This window comes from Carcharodon carcharias, chromosome 18, assembly GCF_017639515.1.
Source record: "Carcharodon carcharias isolate sCarCar2 chromosome 18, sCarCar2.pri, whole genome shotgun sequence".
Taxonomy (NCBI): domain Eukaryota; kingdom Metazoa; phylum Chordata; class Chondrichthyes; order Lamniformes; family Lamnidae; genus Carcharodon; species Carcharodon carcharias.
In genome coordinates this window covers 45,016,076-45,033,965 of record NC_054484.1, presented here as the reverse complement: position 1 = coordinate 45,033,965, position 17,890 = coordinate 45,016,076, and the positions used below count along the sequence as shown (strand labels likewise).

Genomic DNA, 17,890 nt, shown 5'->3' with positions numbered 1-17,890 from the left:
GCTGTTATTGTGATGGACAGACTCAGCATCCTAGTTTTCTACATACATATATAAATGTTATACAAACAAAACAATCTGCAATTTGGCTTCTCAAGAAGCCAGCCAGCAAAAGTGCTTTGTATTAGCCCAAGCTACCCAACCTGCAACACTCAAACATGAGGTCCAAATGAACAATAGCATAGCCATATGTTGAGCATACAAATTTCTATCATGGACATTTCCAATAATTCATCTTGAGACAATGGGCGGGATTTTCCACAGCCACCTGCCACTGGGATCTTCCGGTCTTGGTCAATGGACTTCTGGCTGGGGCAGTGCCTCGCCCGTGGCAGGTCCCATCCATGACGGAGCTGGAAAATCCCAGCCAATAAGTGGCTGAGCAATACAAAACAAGGAGAGTCGAGGGTTCTATTAGTGAATAAAGTGATCTCAATTGAGGTGGTAGTAAGAATGCTGAAACTGGCATCACTGACCCCCAGATTAAGAAGGGAGAAAATTGGCCATTTTTTCTGGCCATGATTGTTATTTAGTAACTCCTATGAAAAGTGTGCATATTGGGCCCATTTGTGACAACTTGTAGCTAAATTAGCTTGTTGGCTGTCCCTGACTAGGCTGACACATGAGAAGTGGTCACTGGTCAACATGCTGGAGGCTGGCTTTAAAGTTGAACTTTCACACCTTTGTGTCAAGAGAGCTAAACTGCATATCTATGTAAAATAGTTTAAGTATAACTTGTGGTCCAGATTAGTTTCTTATCACTGCTTGTGATAGCAAGGTACCTCATAATGTTGCAGACATTTCATTGGAATATGAACAAGGTGGTGGAAACCAGAATTGAAAAATTAAAAGCAATTGGTTAAAAATAAATCTGGTCCCTCTACTGAGATGTGAACTTGTTAAAAAAAAAAGCTGAATTCCAAATGAATTGAGATAATCTATTCAACAGATCAAAAACAGAACAATTACAAATATCTCCAGTCAGTTATCATATTTTGATTGGATCAATTTTTAGATTTATAAAACAGCAATAAACAAGTATTTATTTGCTATGCATTACTGAACCAGTGCCTGGGCCAAAAGCATGTGCCAGTCTCTTGGTTAAAACCTAACTGCCCAAGTGGGCCTTCGTGTTCCCAGATATGGGGAAGTTTGAGAGGCTGCCTTCTTCTCTATGGTCCTTTTTACTAGCCTTGTAAATAAAACCAGCTAGCTTTCCTCTTGGAGAGGCAGGTTTAAAAAAAAGACCTGGACCACCCTTGTTCATAACCCTGGGAGGAGATCAATTGGCCTTCAGTGTATCAGTTGTAAACCTTATGAACCAGCTCATCTGGCTGCAATACACTAATCGAGTACCTACAACCTGTGGCCACTTTTCAAACTTCCAAATTTCATCCTTAAGATAACTCAATCCCACATTTTATCTTTCCCGTGAAAATTATCAAAAAACCCTAAATGTGAGTCAGCAATAAAATAAACCCCCAACTATAACAGCAACTGACATTTATATAGCATTCATCACAACACATCACAAAGTACTTTGTAGAAGGGGAAGAAGAAAAAACAAATTAAGATCGATAAAGTGACTGAGCTCAAGCCATGATGGGAGAGTTAGGCGGTGTAGTGTTCAGTTGTTCAGTGCTTGATTGTGTGTCTCTTGACTGCTCACTGTGTATCATTAAGCTTGGCTGTGGTCATTTAGAAAAAGGAACAAAACTGAGGCATGTAAGCATAAGAGCAGATATTTTTAAGCATTGAGTAAAATGTCCTGTTGCATACTTATAAGCTGCAATATATCATCTTTGCCCATCTCTGAGGCATAAAACATAACAAGCAGGCTCACCAAAAACTTGGTTCAACAATTATATTTTTGAGAAAGTTTTAAAGATGTTAAGAGAAGTATTTGAGAGACGTGGTCCAAGCCAGCTGAAGGCTATGCCATCAATCCTGGGGCTAAGCATGAAAGGCCAGATTTGGAAGATTGATGGGAGAAAAATTTACAGAGAAGCTTGGTTGAATGTGTGGAGCAATTTGAAGATGAGGACAAGGATATTCTGTTCACATGGGTCAATGACAGTACTCAAAAGTCAATGAACAGACATTAATGTTAATTGCTTACACACTAATCAGCATTCACCTTTCCTAACATCAGACTAGAAGCCACAAAGTAATCAAGTAGGCCGCATGATTAATGGTAGAAATCAACACATAATAAGATTGCTCAAATGGATCAGAGCAATATTTTGATAGCCTGAGAGATATTCAAAATGAAAAGATTTGAAACCAGATGTATTGAAACTTCAGTTTTGAGTATGTATCTGGCCATATTAAAATAAATACAAATCTTTTTCGTAAGTGTCAAATTAAACTTCATGTGGTTATTGGACAAGAAGGTTGGAAACTGTTGTGTGAACTTGCGAGCTGAGCGTTGCTTTAGATGCCCTGTGGACAGGCCATATGTTGGACTAGTTGTAACTCTTTTAGAGTTAAAACAATTAAACTAAATTAACAAAATGAGGGACAAATCAAGCCCAGCCCCTAATTCAGGTCAGCTGTAAAACTAAGGACAAAGTTTAAAGGAAACTTACAAACTTTAAACCAAAATGTGATTAAGGGAGAGACCTCCTGAAAATTTGCATTCTTGGGTTCCCATTGATCCAATTGAGTTCCTGAGCAGCTGTAAAGCCACACTTAACCAATCTTTCTAACGATATATTATTTTGTTTTTCTTTTTTTTTTCAACGATATATTATTGTCCAACAATTCCATCTTCCTGGTGGAGCATCTCTTTGTTTTTGTGTTTCATTTATTGGTTATTTTACTAAAACAACAGCAGTTTAACTGTTAGCCTGCAGTTTTATTATATTAAACATCACAACATTAACCACTGCATATACTTCTCATACTAATCATCTACAGACAGGGTTAATGGGCTTTATATCAACTTCTTGTATAATAACAGAAACCTGGAAGTATATAAAGCTAACAGGCTCAGGGGCTTAAACAATGTCACATATTCTGAACACAACATGGTGGAGGAGGGTGGGACTTCATGAGATTTGTCTGAATATTAAGATTAGATACGTTGGAGCTAACTCCCTGGGGTCTTTTACCTTTTATAATCTCCACTCTTGCATTGGACCAGGAGCATTTTGAGGTTTTTAAGCTGTTAGCTGATGGTACACTTTAAGGGCCTTGCACAATACAGGGACGAGCCATACTGATGGAGAGACATGATGTTTTGCTCATTAATTTCTTTAGATTTGCTCCCTATGAGTGCCACTCTCCAATATAAGTACCATGTCACAGAATAACCATCCCACCCCAGTCTTAAATGGTGATGTTTATTAAAGGGCATTGAAAAATATAATTGACAGAATATTATAATTATATTTTAATAGATTATTAGGAAACATATTTTCTATTATAGAGCAATACACTGTCTAAACAGTTAGTGTAACATTTACACTTGCTTTAGTGTGTACTCTTCACCTCTCCCTTCCACTTTTACACCCCCATAATGGAAAATTGCTAAACCAAAATATAAAAGGCAAAAGGAAATGACTTGTATTCATATAGCATTTTTCATGACCTCAGGACACACCAAATATACACTGATATTCCAATGTTAAACCAGTCACAAGGTTGATTCAGATGAGAATGGCCTTTAAACTCATCTTAGCTCATCAATGCACAACCTCTTGTTAATTTTATACTCATTGTACTTAATGGTATGCAGGTGCTGGGCATTAACAATATTAACTGGGATTCACACTATAAATAGGAACAAACTAAACTGTGATTGTTGAGTTAGGAGGACTTTGTTTATAATGTGCATCTCTAAATAAATTCTTTTAAAAAGTATACAAAGTTTGGGTTTAATGCTATCTTTCATCTCCTGGCTTTCTGGAATAGAACACCTATGTGCCCCAGTCACGTCATTTAATTGACTATGAATACTAGCCAATGGATTATTCTTCATGTGGGAAAGCTCTTCCTGATAGTTGTTCTAAATGATCCTTTCATTAGTTTTAATTTATAACCTCTTATTGTAGTATCCTGTTATATCTTGTAGCAGTGCTCCCAATTAACCCCATCTATACAACTTCAGATTTTCTTTTACTTCCACTTCAAATTTGATCTTTAAGAACAGTGCCACTGTGTTGAGGAAGCTATTTTCGATTTCCTAACTAAAGCTTGGGGACAAACGTGTTCATACAGATTTAAGTTTATTCATGCTCTGAACTTCACTGAAGACTTCTGACAGTTTTTGCAAGTGCATGATAAAGTTTTCTATTGGGGAATTTCCCACTGTGAACCCCACCTTATCAATGTGTTATACAGTGGAGAATATGGATATAGAAAAGGCAAATGGAAAACTCCTTAAGAGTCAAGCATCTCATCTCTACCTGCCAATTTCACTCCATTGGGTTCACTGATCTATTTAGATTTCTCTATCCATCAAAACTTCCCAGAGGCTATTGAAGACTTATACCGGCTGCTATTTAAAGACCTGCATTCCAATTCTTTGCTACTGAGTTCTTCCAGGTTGCCTCAGGTGATCTCCGTTACATGAGTCAGTCAGCAGCACACCACCTTATAAAGAGGGTTGTCAATGCTCTATTTCAGGTGAGCCTCGCATTTTATTGTCTCCTCTATGGAACCTGAAAAACAAAGTGAGTACTCTAGTTCCATAGATTGGTAGAGTTTCCACCGGGGCAGAGTGCAGTTGACAGAATGCTTATGTCCTGTATGACCAGTACAGTATTAGGAAACATTTTTATTCAGTAACTATTTAGCAAGTATGTGATGCCAGTCATTTTTCATGTTAACATTAAGAATTTTACATTTACACTATGTAAAATTTGCTTGAAAAGAGCAGTTGTGCCCTTAAGAATCCCTTAGAAGAACTGGTAGGCAAAATACTCTTCCCATCATCTAGAAGAATAACTGGATACGGTGAAAGAGATAGTTATATATAGTGTTATGATTCTAGACCAGACCTCCAAATTTTTTGGTAAGATCCGAGTAGGGACCAATAACGGCTTGTTTAAAGTAGACAAAGTTTGAGATTCAAGATGCTTGCTCAGAGAATAAAGCCATAAGATCCCATGGGTTTTGAACCAACAAAATTAAACTTTACTTTCCAAGTTCAGAAACATAAAACAATGTACAATATCTGTCTTATACTCTAACATTCCGGGTTAACATGAGGTACATGTGAATTAACAGGCAAACTATAGTCAAGCATGCCACACTGTACAATAAATAACAAACGCAAGCAAGACAGATCCCACAGGTTCCTCAACAACCCATCCAGATGTCAGTAAACATTGTGAGTCAACCAATCTTGTTGAAACTCTGTCTCCTTTCACAAGGGACTCCAAACTTTTCACTTTTGGAGATCAAGCCTCTGAATTCCTTAAAGCACTCACCCCCAACTCAGACTGCCTACCTCCAGGGTTTTAGTCTCATCTCCTGAGACTCCATTCCCCTGGCTTTCTGAGTGCACTCTAGCCTCTACTTGTGCAATCTCTGTTCTTTAATAACAAGCTAGCTTCACAGGGCTGGCACTGTCTCTAGATTTCCCTAAGTTCCAATATCCCAGCTACACCAAGCTATAAATGCCTCCCAAGACTTCTTCTGAACCCTAACATGTTCCAGTTCGGAGCCAGTGACCTTCTGCTGCTTTCTCAGCTCTTCAGGTCTTCTCCTGAGCTCTTGCTGCACAGAGCTATCGAACAGCTCCTGGGACCTCTCCTGAGCCCCAACTACACAGAGGCAGCTGACAGCAACACTTTAGTTGCCTGACGCCTGCTAACAGCAGTACCTTTTTCAGGATGACCTTTTCCCTGCCGCAGGGCAGTCACTTCCTCAGCAAACGCACGGATAAATTGAAACCTGAGAACTTCCTTAAGCTCCACCCAATTCTATGGTGACATAGCCTTCCAGGGCTCACTGAATGCTTTTAAATTAATTGTAGCTTTAACTCCCAAAACAAAAAAACCTACTGTCTACTGTTTTATGGTCTCACCTTTCTAGCTGTTAATCCCTTAAGTCAACATGGCCCCAAACTTTTAAGTGTAATACTCTTCAAGTTGTTTTAGCTGCATTTATTCCATTTTCTACAGTTAACCTTAATCTTCCCAGAAGTAAAAATTACCCCTAAAATATTGCTTTGAACCATGAGTTAAGGACTTACAACAATAGTGGAAGATGGGAACGTGGGTAGGGTCTTACTGCTGATTGATCAGGCTATTGTGTTTGCATTCACCTGTGCAGAATGGATGGCATTGTTTCCTGAGTAAGGGTAGCCAGTTGTCACTGATGAGAAGGCCTCTGTTTTGGGGGATGGTGTGGTATAGATAGATCTCCATGGCCTACTACTGTTACTAAGCAAACTGTCATGATGCTTTTATCATGTGGCAATCCATCATACCAAACTTCAATGCCTTAGAGCCACAGTGGACTAGTATTCAGGGATATCCCTTTTAAGCTATGGTTTATAACTGAAAAAGAGGAAGAACAAGCATAATAATGTCCATTGAAGCAAAACAATTTTATGGAACAGATAATAGCTGTTTGAAACTCTTGTCCAAGATGGCTACAGTATAATCAACCAAAAAACCCATGGACAACTGTTGCTTGCAATGTTTTGCATGCTATTCTGCGAGGATGAATATTTCACAAAGGGTTGATAACAATTCCAAAGGCATTCCATCCTGGATGGGACTTCAAAGCCCATCACCAAGAATACTTTAAAAACAAAAAAACTGCGGATGCTGGAAATCCAAAACAAAAACAGAATTACCTGGAAAAACTCAGCAGGTCTGGCAGCATCGGCGGAGAAGAAAAGAGTTGACGTTTCAAGTCCTCATGACCATTCGACAGAACTTGAGTTTGAGTCCAAGAAAGAGTTGAAATATAAGCTGGTTTAAGGTGTGTGTTGGGGGGGGGGGGGGTGGGGGCGGTGGGGGGGTGGGGGGGGGGGGGGTGGAGATGGAGAGAAGTGGAGGGGGGGGTGTGGTTGTAGGGACAAACAAGCAGTGATAGAAGCAGATCATTAAAAGATGTCAACAACAATAGAAAAAAAGAACACATAGGTGTTAAAGTTAAAGTTGGTGATATTATCTAAACGAATGTGCTAATTAAGAATGGATGGTAGGGCACTCAAGGTATAGCTCTAGTGGGAGTGGGGAGAGCATAAAAGATTTTAAGATATTTAAAAATAATGGAAATAGGTGGGAAAAGAAAAATCTATATAATTTATTGGAAAAAAAAGGAAGGGGGAAACAGAAAGGGGGTGGGGATGGGGGAGGGAGCTCAAGACCTAAAGCTGTTGAATTCAATATTCAGTCCGGAAGGCTGTGAAGTGCCTAGTCGGAAGATGAGGTGTTGTTCCTCCAGTTTGCGTTGGGCTTCACTGGAACAATGCAGCAAGCCAAGGACAGACATGTGGGCAAGAGAGCAGGGTGGAGTGTTAAAATGGCAAGCGACAGGGAGGTTTGGGTCATTCTTGCGGACAGACCACAGGTGTTCTGTAAAGCGGTCGCCCAGTTTACGTTTGGTCTCTCCAATGTAGAGGAGACCACATTGGGAGCAACGAATGCAGTAGACTGAGTTGGGGGAAATGCAAGTGAAATGCTGCTTCACTTGAAAGGAGTGTTTGGGCCCTTGGACGGTGAGGAGAGAGCAAGTGAAGGGGCAGGTGTTGCATCTTTTGCGTAGGCATGGGGTGGTGCCATAGGAGGGGGTTGAGGAGTAGGGGGTGATGGAGGAGTGGACCAGGGTGTCCCGGAGGGAGCGATCCCTATGGAATGCCGATAGGGGGGGTGAAGGGAAGGTGTTTGGTGGTGGCATCATGCTGGAGTTGGCGGAAATGGCGGAGGATGATCCTTTGAATGCGGAGGCTGGTGGGGTGATAAGTGAGGACAAGGGGGACCCTATCATGTTTCTGGGAGGGAGGAGAAGGCGTGAGGGCGGATGCGCAGGAGATGGGCCGGACACGGTTGAGGGCCCTGTCAACGACCGTGGGTGGAAAACCTCAGTTAAGGAAGAAGGAGGACATGTCAGAGGAACTGCTTTTGAAGGTGGCATCATCGGAACAGATGCGACGGAGGTGAAGGAACTGAGAGAATGGGATGGAGTCCTTGCAGGAAGCGGGGTGTGAGGAGCTGTAGTCGAGGTAGCTGTGGGAGTCGGTGGGTTTGTAATGGATATTGGTGGACAGTCTATCACCAGAGATTGAGACAGAGAGGTCAAGGAAGGGAAGGGAAGTGTCAGAGATGGACCACGTGAAAATGATGGAGGGGTGGAGATTGGAAGCAAAATTAATAAATTTTTCCAAGTCCCGACGAGAGCATGAAGCGGTACCGAAGTAATCATTGATGTACCGGAGAAAGAGTTGTGGAAGGGGGCCGGAGTAGGACTGGAACAAGGAATGTTCCACACACCCCATAAAGAGACAGGCATAGCTGGGGCCCAAGCGGGTACCTATAGCCACACCTTTTATTTGAAGGAAGTGAGAGGAGTTGAAGGAGAAATTGTTCAGCGTGAGAACAAGTTCAGCCAGACGGAGGAGAGTAGTGGTGGATGGGGATTGTTCGGGCCTCTGTTCGAGGAAGAAGCTAAGGTCCCTCAGGCCATCCTGGTGGGGGATGGAGGTGTCCCTTCACCCCCCCTATCGGCATTCCATAGGGATCGGTCCCTACGGGACACCCTGGTCCACTCCTCAATCACCCCCTACTCCTCAACCCCCTCCTATGACACCACCCCATGCCCACGCAAAAGATGCAACACCTGCCCCTTCACTTGTCTCTCCTCACCGTCCAAGGGCCCAAACACTCCTTTCAAGTGAAGCAGCATTGTACTTGCATTTCCCCCAACTTAGTCTACTGCATTCGTTGCTCCCAATGTGGTCTCCTCTACATTGGAGAGACCAAACGTAAACTGGGCGACCGCTTTGCAGAACACCTGCGGTCTGTCTGCAAGAATGACCCAAACCTCCCTGTCACTTGCCATTTTAACACTCCACCCTGCTCTCTTGCCCACATATCTGTCCTTGGCTTGCTGCATTGTTCCAGTGAAGTCCAACGCAAACTGGAGGAACAACACCTCATCTTCCGACTAGGCACTTCACAGCCTTCCGGACTGAATATTGAATTCAACAACTTTAGGTCGTGAGCTCCCTCCCCCATCCCCACCCCCTTTCTGTTTCCCCCTTCCTTTTTTTTCCAATAAATTATATAGATTTTTCTTTTCCCACCTATTTCCATTATTTTTAAATATCTTAAAATCTTTTATGCTCTCCCCACCCCCACTAGAGCTATACCTTGAGTGTCCTACCATCCATTCTTAATTAGCACATTCGATTAGATAATATCACCAACTTTAACTTTAACACCTATGTGTTCTTTTGTATTATTGTTGTTGACATCTTTTGATGATCTGCTTCTATCACTGCTTGTTTGTCCCTACAACCACACCCCCACTCCACCTCTCTCTCTCTCTCTCTCTCTCTCTCTCCGCCCCCCACACACACACCTTAAACCAGCTTATATTTCAACTCTTTCTTGGACTCGAACTCAAGTTCTGTCGAAGGGTAATGAGGACTCGAAACGTCAACTCTTTTCTTCTCCGCCGATGCTGCCAGACCTGCTGAGTTTTTCCAGGTAATTCTGTTTTTGACCAAGAATAGTTTGGTAGTAATACTACTGACAAAATCGCTAAGTTCTGAAGGACATTCTTGCAAGATTAGACCTGTAGTAGGTGGTGCCAGAATCAACATGAGGGGAAAAATCTACTCCAACTTGTCTTCACCAGTCTATCTGCTGCCAATCCATGACAGCACTGACTACCTCTGTCTGCAAATGCAGCTTTGCACAGCACATGCCTGTGCATCCTGTCTCACCTGCCATTCCTTAAGGGGCCCTTCTCTTCCTTACATCATCTCACATGTTGTCGGAAGAGTGCTCATGTGCCTTTGCACCCATCTGTTTCAACTGGGACCTTCATCTGTTCATCTGCCAGCTCCCTAATCCGCCAGAAATGCTCATTATTTCCCCTCAGGATAACATCCGTTCCTATGAGAAAATACAGTTTACTCTGTTGCAAAGTAATTGGATTGCTTTACATAATCTTCACAAGGGATAATATATTTTTGCCTTGGAATTTTATAACTGCACTAAAGGAATCAGAGCAAATTGTTAGTTGTACAGCCATCCAAATATTTTGTTTTCAACAAAGTGATGTATAAAGTTGTGCTTCTGGTGTTGTAAGTAGAGAGCTATATTTATTAAATGTTCTTTTGGTGTATTAGGCACATTACAATTCAAGGCTAACATTGAGGCACTTCCCATGCTTAGAGTAACATTTCATTTGTCATGCACTAGTGAATTTGTTTATAAACAATGAATCACTTTCAGTTACATAAATTTTACAGATAAATGAATATTACAAACTTAGCACCAGTGTCAGCTTTTGTACATATTAATTATGCATGCAATTTCTTCTGGAAATCTTGGGTTGGAAACTTATCAGCTTACTAGCTCTTGGACCTGGCAGGAAACCAAGAGATTTACAAAATTAGACATTGGGGAAACCTTCCCATACATACAAAGATATGAATTAGGAGTAGGAATAGGCCATTCAGTCCCTCGAGTCTGCTCTCCCATTCAATAAGATCAGGGGATAAAACCTGACTAGAACTTAGTGAGGCCACACCCCATGCCTATATTTGGGAGACAGGGTAGTTTGCATTGATGATTGTTACTTCCAGAATTAAATATCTTTACTGGTGGAGCTTCTGGGACCTATTCTGGGCCTTCATGGGTTGCACACCATCTCTCAGCTGGTGGGAGGTTCTCTGAGGCCTTGTTGGCAAAACTGAGGTATTTTCCTAGCCATGCCTTTTGATGCGGGAAAGTGTGAAAATGGGTCCACAGCCCATTGGAATTTATAGAACATTGCAAATGGAAACCTGATATAAATTGGCTGGAATTTTCCAGCCCCCTCACCCCCAACCATGGTGGGGCCGGCAAGCCATTGAAACCTCCGTTCACATCAGCAGGAGGGTCTGGAAAATTCCAGCCATTGAATCCAACCCAATTTCTTGTCACCCCCAACGTGCCATAATCCCCAAAGCTATGTGGAAATCACCATTTCTGCTCTCTATGGGATCAGGAATTTCAGGCCCAAACACTTTTGCCAGAATTTTATGTGGAGGCTGAAAACTCGAGGGTCGAACCCACCTCAGTTTGGCTGGTTCGTCCCACTGTAATTTTATGGCCGTTAATTTACTCAAAGTGAGGCTCCCCCCTCCTAGAGCTGCCAACTAATCAGAAGGCCGGCAGCTCTCTAGCCTCAGCACTACTGGGACCAGTGGCCACTACTGCGACTGCAAACAGTCCCCAACGACAATCATCGACGGAGCCGGATTAGAAGATAAGTTAGGGTTTTCCACCAGGGCCACTCTGCCAGGCCCCAGTGAGGGAGTTCGAGAACTGGACTTGGGAAGGTGGGGGTGTGGGTACCATGGGTAGAGCGAGCCCCTGTCGGGCATGGGGTGCCTGACCAGGTTGGACCACAGCCCCACAAAAAAGGCCACCAGAGTTTACTGAACTGCTTTGCCAATTTGCACGGACATCTCCTGTCACTGGTAAAATACCCAGGGTGGCAGGAAGAGGCCCTTGCATGGCCATTAATTGGCCTCTTGACAGCCTCAACCTGCTCAGGTATGAAGAGATCCCCTTGTTCTGGTAAAATATCAACAGAGGCAGACACACAACAGGCATGGCCTCCACTCCACCCCCAGCCGTGACAACCTGTCTGATTTTCTGCCCTGTCCTGCCTCCCTGCCTGCCACCAGGGGGCCATAAAATTCTACCATTTGGGCTGAATCTTCCTTCTGTCAGTGGGGGGGGGATGTTGATGGATGGGTGCTCACAGGTACGCTTCCATTCGGCGCACCCGATTGGAGGCACGGAGCCATTTTACATGGGCAGGCCAATTAAGGCCCACCCAGTGTGACGTCTACACAGAAGTGCTATGTGCTCCCTGTGCGGGCGGCGGGGTGGGGGGGGGGGGAGCATTGGGATCCCCCACCACGAAAGAGCGCACTCATTTCCCTGAGCATAAATGCTGCCTCAGGGAGATCAGCTCAAAATATACAAAACCTAAAAATAGAAAAGTAAAATTTCCCTAACATGTCCCCTCATGTGACATGTCCATAATTGTCACAAAAACTTTATTAAAATTTTTTAAACCCTACATGAACCTCATCCCGCCCGTAGCTGAGGTTTCATGCTTTTTCTAGTTCACACTGGGGCTCCTGGCCTGCCCGCCAACCTTGAGTTTGGATGAGCAGGTCCTTTAATTACATAATTGACTCTGTCAATAGCCTCAATTGGCCATTGACAAGTTGGCGGGCGCGCAGCTGATTTCACTGAGCCCCTGCCTTCCTGAAAACTTAAATGGGGCGCGGTGACATCGGGAGTTCCCCCTAATGTCACCGCGCGTCATTTTACCACTCCTGCTTGCCGACGCGTAAAATCCTGCCCTTTATGTGTGTTTGCCTTAAAAATAAACCCAAAATGCATTCTATATATTTATCTTTTTACAATTGTTTTGTTCTATTTAAAAAATCCACAAGTATATAAAACACTATGATGTGGGACATGAAAATGTGCAAGAAATGTGAGCTATGCATCAGACATTACAACGCCCAATGAAGTTGTGGATTAGTCATAAACTGTGTCTGTGACCCTGTTTTTGCCCTAATTTATATAGCATTGCACTAGAGTTATTTAGCAGATGGTTAATGTGTATCGACATATCATTTGAACTCCAGGGTGTGAACGCTGAGCTTAATATTATCTCAGGACATTATTGCCAGATAAGAAAGAAAAATGTAACATTTAATTTATACAATTTTCATGACCTCAGGACGTCCCAAAGCAGTTCTCAGGCAATGAAGTACGTCAAGGGTGTGTTTTAGGGAGAGCTCCTGGACTCCCCATCTGTCTTTTATAGACGCCAGAGGAATTAATCCCAGCAAGGAGCTATTGTGAGTCCTTTTAAAGATCTGGCACCTTTTTACAGGATTTATTAACGAAATGTGATGAGTCCTGGAAATAGCATGTAAAAAGAAGCCTGCAATAGCTTCGTTTGGAGAGGAGTTTGTTTAAGGCCTTTCTGGGCTTCCATGTTGGTGCTCCAATATTCCAGCTGGCGGACAAGTTGGGCATCACTGATAAATCCGACTCGGCCTCATCTCCAAAACTTAGCACAGGGTGTCTTGAGGGTGAGGGGGCAGACTGAAGATCTGGTCATGTCCACCAGCAAGAATTTAAAAAGGGGGGGTGGGTTACAGGAAATGGGGCAAATCCCAGTGTAACTGGGAACTGCTGCAAATTCCAACCTTCTCCTCCCATCACAATGGCAACAATTGGTTTTTCATCCTCTTCCAGAATTTCAGGGGCACAACAGTTGAAGTGGTTAAATTTCCCAGTTATGGTGCCCCTGAATGGAAATTTGTGTCATTATCAAAAAAAGTGGAATTCTCAACATGTCTCTCAGACTACTTCTGACAAGTATTTTTGTACTTCCCATCTGGAAACGGACACTGGGTAAGGAATGGGCTGAGCCTGGCTATCGTGTCCCTCGAAAAAAATAGCTCCTGAAAGACAATGTCTAGGCTTCAACATGAGAAGCATGACCACTCGGCCATGGTACTGGAGGGTGTCCAACTCTGACTAAATTGTATTTCCAGCAAAGAGTCAGTACCTTCAATGGAGGAGGATGAAGGGAAGAAATTTAGCCAAAAAAAAACAAGCATGTCCAGTTCTGTTGATGTCAGCAAGCGTGAAGCCAGTTGCAGAGCTCTTCTATCTATGGGGAGATATTGGTGTGATGATAATGTCATCGGACTAGTAATCCAGAGGTCCAGGTTAATCCTGTAGACTCATGGTTTCATATCCCACCACAGCAGTTGAATTTAAATTCAATTAATAAAGTCTGGAATTGAAAGCTAGTCTCAGTAATCAAGACCGTCAAACTATAATCAAATATCGTAAAAACCCATTTGGTTCACAGATGTTCTTTAGGGAAGGAAATCTACCATCCTTACTCAGTCTAGCCGACATACGATTCCAGACCCACAAGAATGTGGCCAATTCTTAACTTCCCTCTGAAATGGCCTAGCAAGCCACTCAGTTCAAAGGCAATTAGAGATGAGCAGCAAATGTGGCCTTGCCAGCGATGCCCACATCCCATGAAAGAATACATTTTTAGAAAGCTGCCATAGCATGTTTAGCTGACCTTCATCATCCAACAAACTGCTGGAACACGTGTAAGAAACAAACAGCTAATGTGTAGGTCAGCGTGGCCAACATTTATCATCCCTTTTCTTACTGAATAGCAGTGGGAGTATGTTAACAGCTGTCCTGAGGGACCATTGATGGCAGATGTGTGACCATCTGGATAGAAACTTCCTACACCTGGTTTGACAGAAAAGAGATATATTTTAATATGTTAGCTCCAGGACACACCTTCCAACAGATCTTCCCTTAAAAAAATGTAACTGTGTATAATGATTGTAAGCCTGTGTGTGAGTGAGTGAGTAGGAGAATGGGACCTGAGAGCTAGTGAGCTCCATGTTCCTTATATGTAAGAATGCCACCGGCAATTTCCTTTCACTGGAGTACCTGGCTTTAGGTTGGCATTAACTAATTTAAATAATGCTAGCAGGTTCCCATGACAGGTTGGCTGCCAGTTGGGCACCTGTAGAGAAGGAGTGAGTTAAAACCAGCATTAGGTAGCCATTCAAGAGACCAGCCAGTTGCTGTCACTGGCCCCAAGTGTTTTTGTATAGTTGCCCTTTTGCAAGGCGGTTGATTTCAGTAAACATTCTGGCAGTTTTCAGGGATGTCTGGACCATCATGCTGACCTGGAAACTGAAGTGAACCTTGCTTCCAGCAAAATAATGAGCCAGATACAAATTCTCTATGAGCATTCAAATGGCTGGGTGAATGGAGGCAGGGACCACCAGAGTTCTGGGAGGGGAAGACAGGCTACAAACCTCAACTCTACCTCATGTCACTTCAGGGACCTTCTGATAAAAATATAAAAGCCAAAGTTCCCCTGCCCAAGCATCCCGGATAGAAATATTGCTCATTCCCCCAGCCTCATTTAAAACTCACATACATAGTTCTTCTGGGCAAGCACCCTACATTTCTGATTTCTGCCTAATTATTTTCTCCTCGTTGCCCACTTCCTGCCCACCAACCAGTTCCTACCTAAAATGGCATTTGAGGTCTTATTCATATCACAGGACCTCGATTTCCATAGTAAGAGGGACCTATCACCCAAAACAGGCGCTTTGGTCACACAGTGAATGGCCCCTTTCAAAGTAAAGCTGGTGACATTAACAGGCAGGTAATGCCACAGGCCCCATTTTGAGGCTTATGAACATGAGTGAGGGCACTCAAAATCGTAGAGATTTTTTGTTTCATGAAGGCGTTAACCTGTTTATTTAATAATACACAAATAAATTTAGTACCAGCATGTAAAATGTTCCAGGAATGTTTTTAGTCTGAAGTTACTGCATTTGTACAAATCTTTAATTCTGATTTGTTTCCATTCTTTGTACTGTTGTAGCTGTACTGGTTATATCATAAAAAATTCCAAATTATGGATGAAAATTTCTATTCTGTATTATGATGATTTCTTCTCTCTGGTAATGAAATATAGCCTTAAGTTAAAGTATCTTAACAGTTTTGTTGTTGAATCCAATTCTCGTGTATATACTAAAAAAAATTAAATTTATGATAAAAAATATAGAGGCTGAACCTCCCCTGCCCAAGCATTCCGGTGCAGTGCCCTCACTTGGAACATATCTTGTGCTTATGAGACTCCTTTATTTAAATTCTAGAGTTGCATTTCTTGGGTTGGGATCCCCAAGGTGTTCACTGTATGAATAGGCTTGGAAGCCCAAGCCGTGCCCCAAAAAGGGCTCATTGCAAACTTCCAGGGAAGCAAAGGACCCAAAGTATACTTGTGTAGCTAATTTGTGTGCCACTGCCTTACTCCTGCCAGGGTCCCCAGAAGGATTGCAGATTTTCCCCTTCATTATACAAGAAGGAACCTGAATATGATCTAGAGGTGCTGTTTTGCATTGCGTGATCAGTTTAACCATTGCATAGATGTCACAAAACTAGATATTCATGATTTTAAAAATCATAATCCAAAACAATGCTCTGTCTTTGCTCTCTTATAGCCATGTGACGCAGTCGACGAGCTTTGAAGACCCTCGACTCGAGGGAAGCCAAGTCATCCAGCCAGCCTCTCGCAAGATAGAGATGAAGCGGGATCCAGTACTAGGGTTTGGGTTTGTCGCAGGCAGTGAGAAGCCTGTTGTGGTGCGTTCTGTTACACCAGGTGAGAATGAAAAAAATATACAGTACATGGTCTGGGATCAGTTGTCTCAAGTCCTTTACTTGTTTTCTTAGCCTTCCTACTGCTGGTTTAATGAGTAGCACTCTTCAGTGAAGGGAAGAATTACTGTCATTATTAGCCACCTCTTATTCTTATTCTGACTACCTAGTATAAGGATAACGAGATTGTCACTTTAAGAACCACAGCACAAGTATCTAGCGACCTGGATGACCATGTAGTTTTACTGTTGGACAATTTATCTAGCCTGCTTGGAAGCCTGAGATCAAACTCCTGATATTCCAAATTGGTATTATTGTAACAGAAAAGTTTGCAAGTGTCAGGAAGATTGTCATTCAAGTGATCTTCCTTGAAAATTGTCCAAGCAATGCCAGTGTTTTTGGAGATATCTGAAGACTTGACCACTGAGCGACTGGATATCTAGAGGCTTACTTTGGAAGGGAATGTCATTACAGATTTCCACCATTTTATTTTAAACATTAGTTTGTATCTCTGTTCGATGAGCGATTTAAAAACTCATGGCACTAATGGTAACCACAGAACTGCCACCAAATAAGTAGTAACATATTAGCCTTGCACATGTATCAGCATGGTGCTTATTTTTTAAAATAAATGGATCATAAAGTATGCAGTATGCATCAGGTTAATGTCATGTTTAACTTTTTTTTTAGGTGGTCCCTCTGAAGGGAAGCTGATACCAGGAGACCAGATAATAAAGATAAATGATGAGCCTGTCAGCACAGCTCCCAGAGAGAGAGTCATTGACCTTGTAAGGTAATGGCTCTTCATTCACCTATGTCCACTCACCATTAGCCCATCCAAAAGCAAGAAATGATTTAATGGGACTGCACTGTTGTGTGAGACTCAGACATTTAGCTGTTGACAAAGGGAAAGAGAAATAGATTAACCAAGCCTTCGATAGAATAAGGAGCATTTATTTTATTGTTTTAGGATGACAAACTTGAATAATCATAAATTAAATCATCTCCAACTGTTTCTGTTTAAAAATAGCACCTCACTAAATAAGATCCATCAGTTCTGCTACTTTTTTGAGAAGCTACAATAGCTTGCCAGACTGGCAATTTTCTTTGATTTGAAAAATTATCCTTTACAATACTGTACCCTGAAACAGGCCAGAGTACTCAGTGCATATTACCCACTGAAGATGGGATCCACAGCTTCTTAACACAGGAGAATACCATGTAACAAGAGCCTTGATTCTAAACACAATTCACACCCAGCCTTATCCACCAGCCACAAATCTATTGTGGTGCTACAGGAATGACTATTTACATTGGTAAGAAAGTTCCAAAATATTGGAAAAAGCTGCTCTTTACTAGACAAGTAAAGAAACCATTGTCTTTCCTATTTGATATCTTCATGGTAGCTAGGAACCAGTTAAAATTAAAATTGAAAAAGCAAAAGACTGATCCCTAATATGATC

General features: G+C 42.3%; 1 protein-coding gene across 2 annotated transcripts in view; it reads left to right on the top strand.

Annotated features, from left to right (window-relative positions):
* frmpd4 (FERM and PDZ domain containing 4) overlaps positions 1–17,890 on the top strand; it is a 441,501-nt gene that overhangs the window by 281,871 nt on the left and 141,740 nt on the right. For both annotated transcript variants that reach the window (XM_041210629.1, XM_041210628.1), the window contains 2 exons: positions 16,271–16,431; positions 17,118–17,220. In XM_041210629.1, the coding sequence (XP_041066563.1) occupies positions 16,271–16,431; positions 17,118–17,220 (264 nt within the window). The remainder of the gene's footprint in view (positions 1–16,270; positions 16,432–17,117; positions 17,221–17,890) is intronic.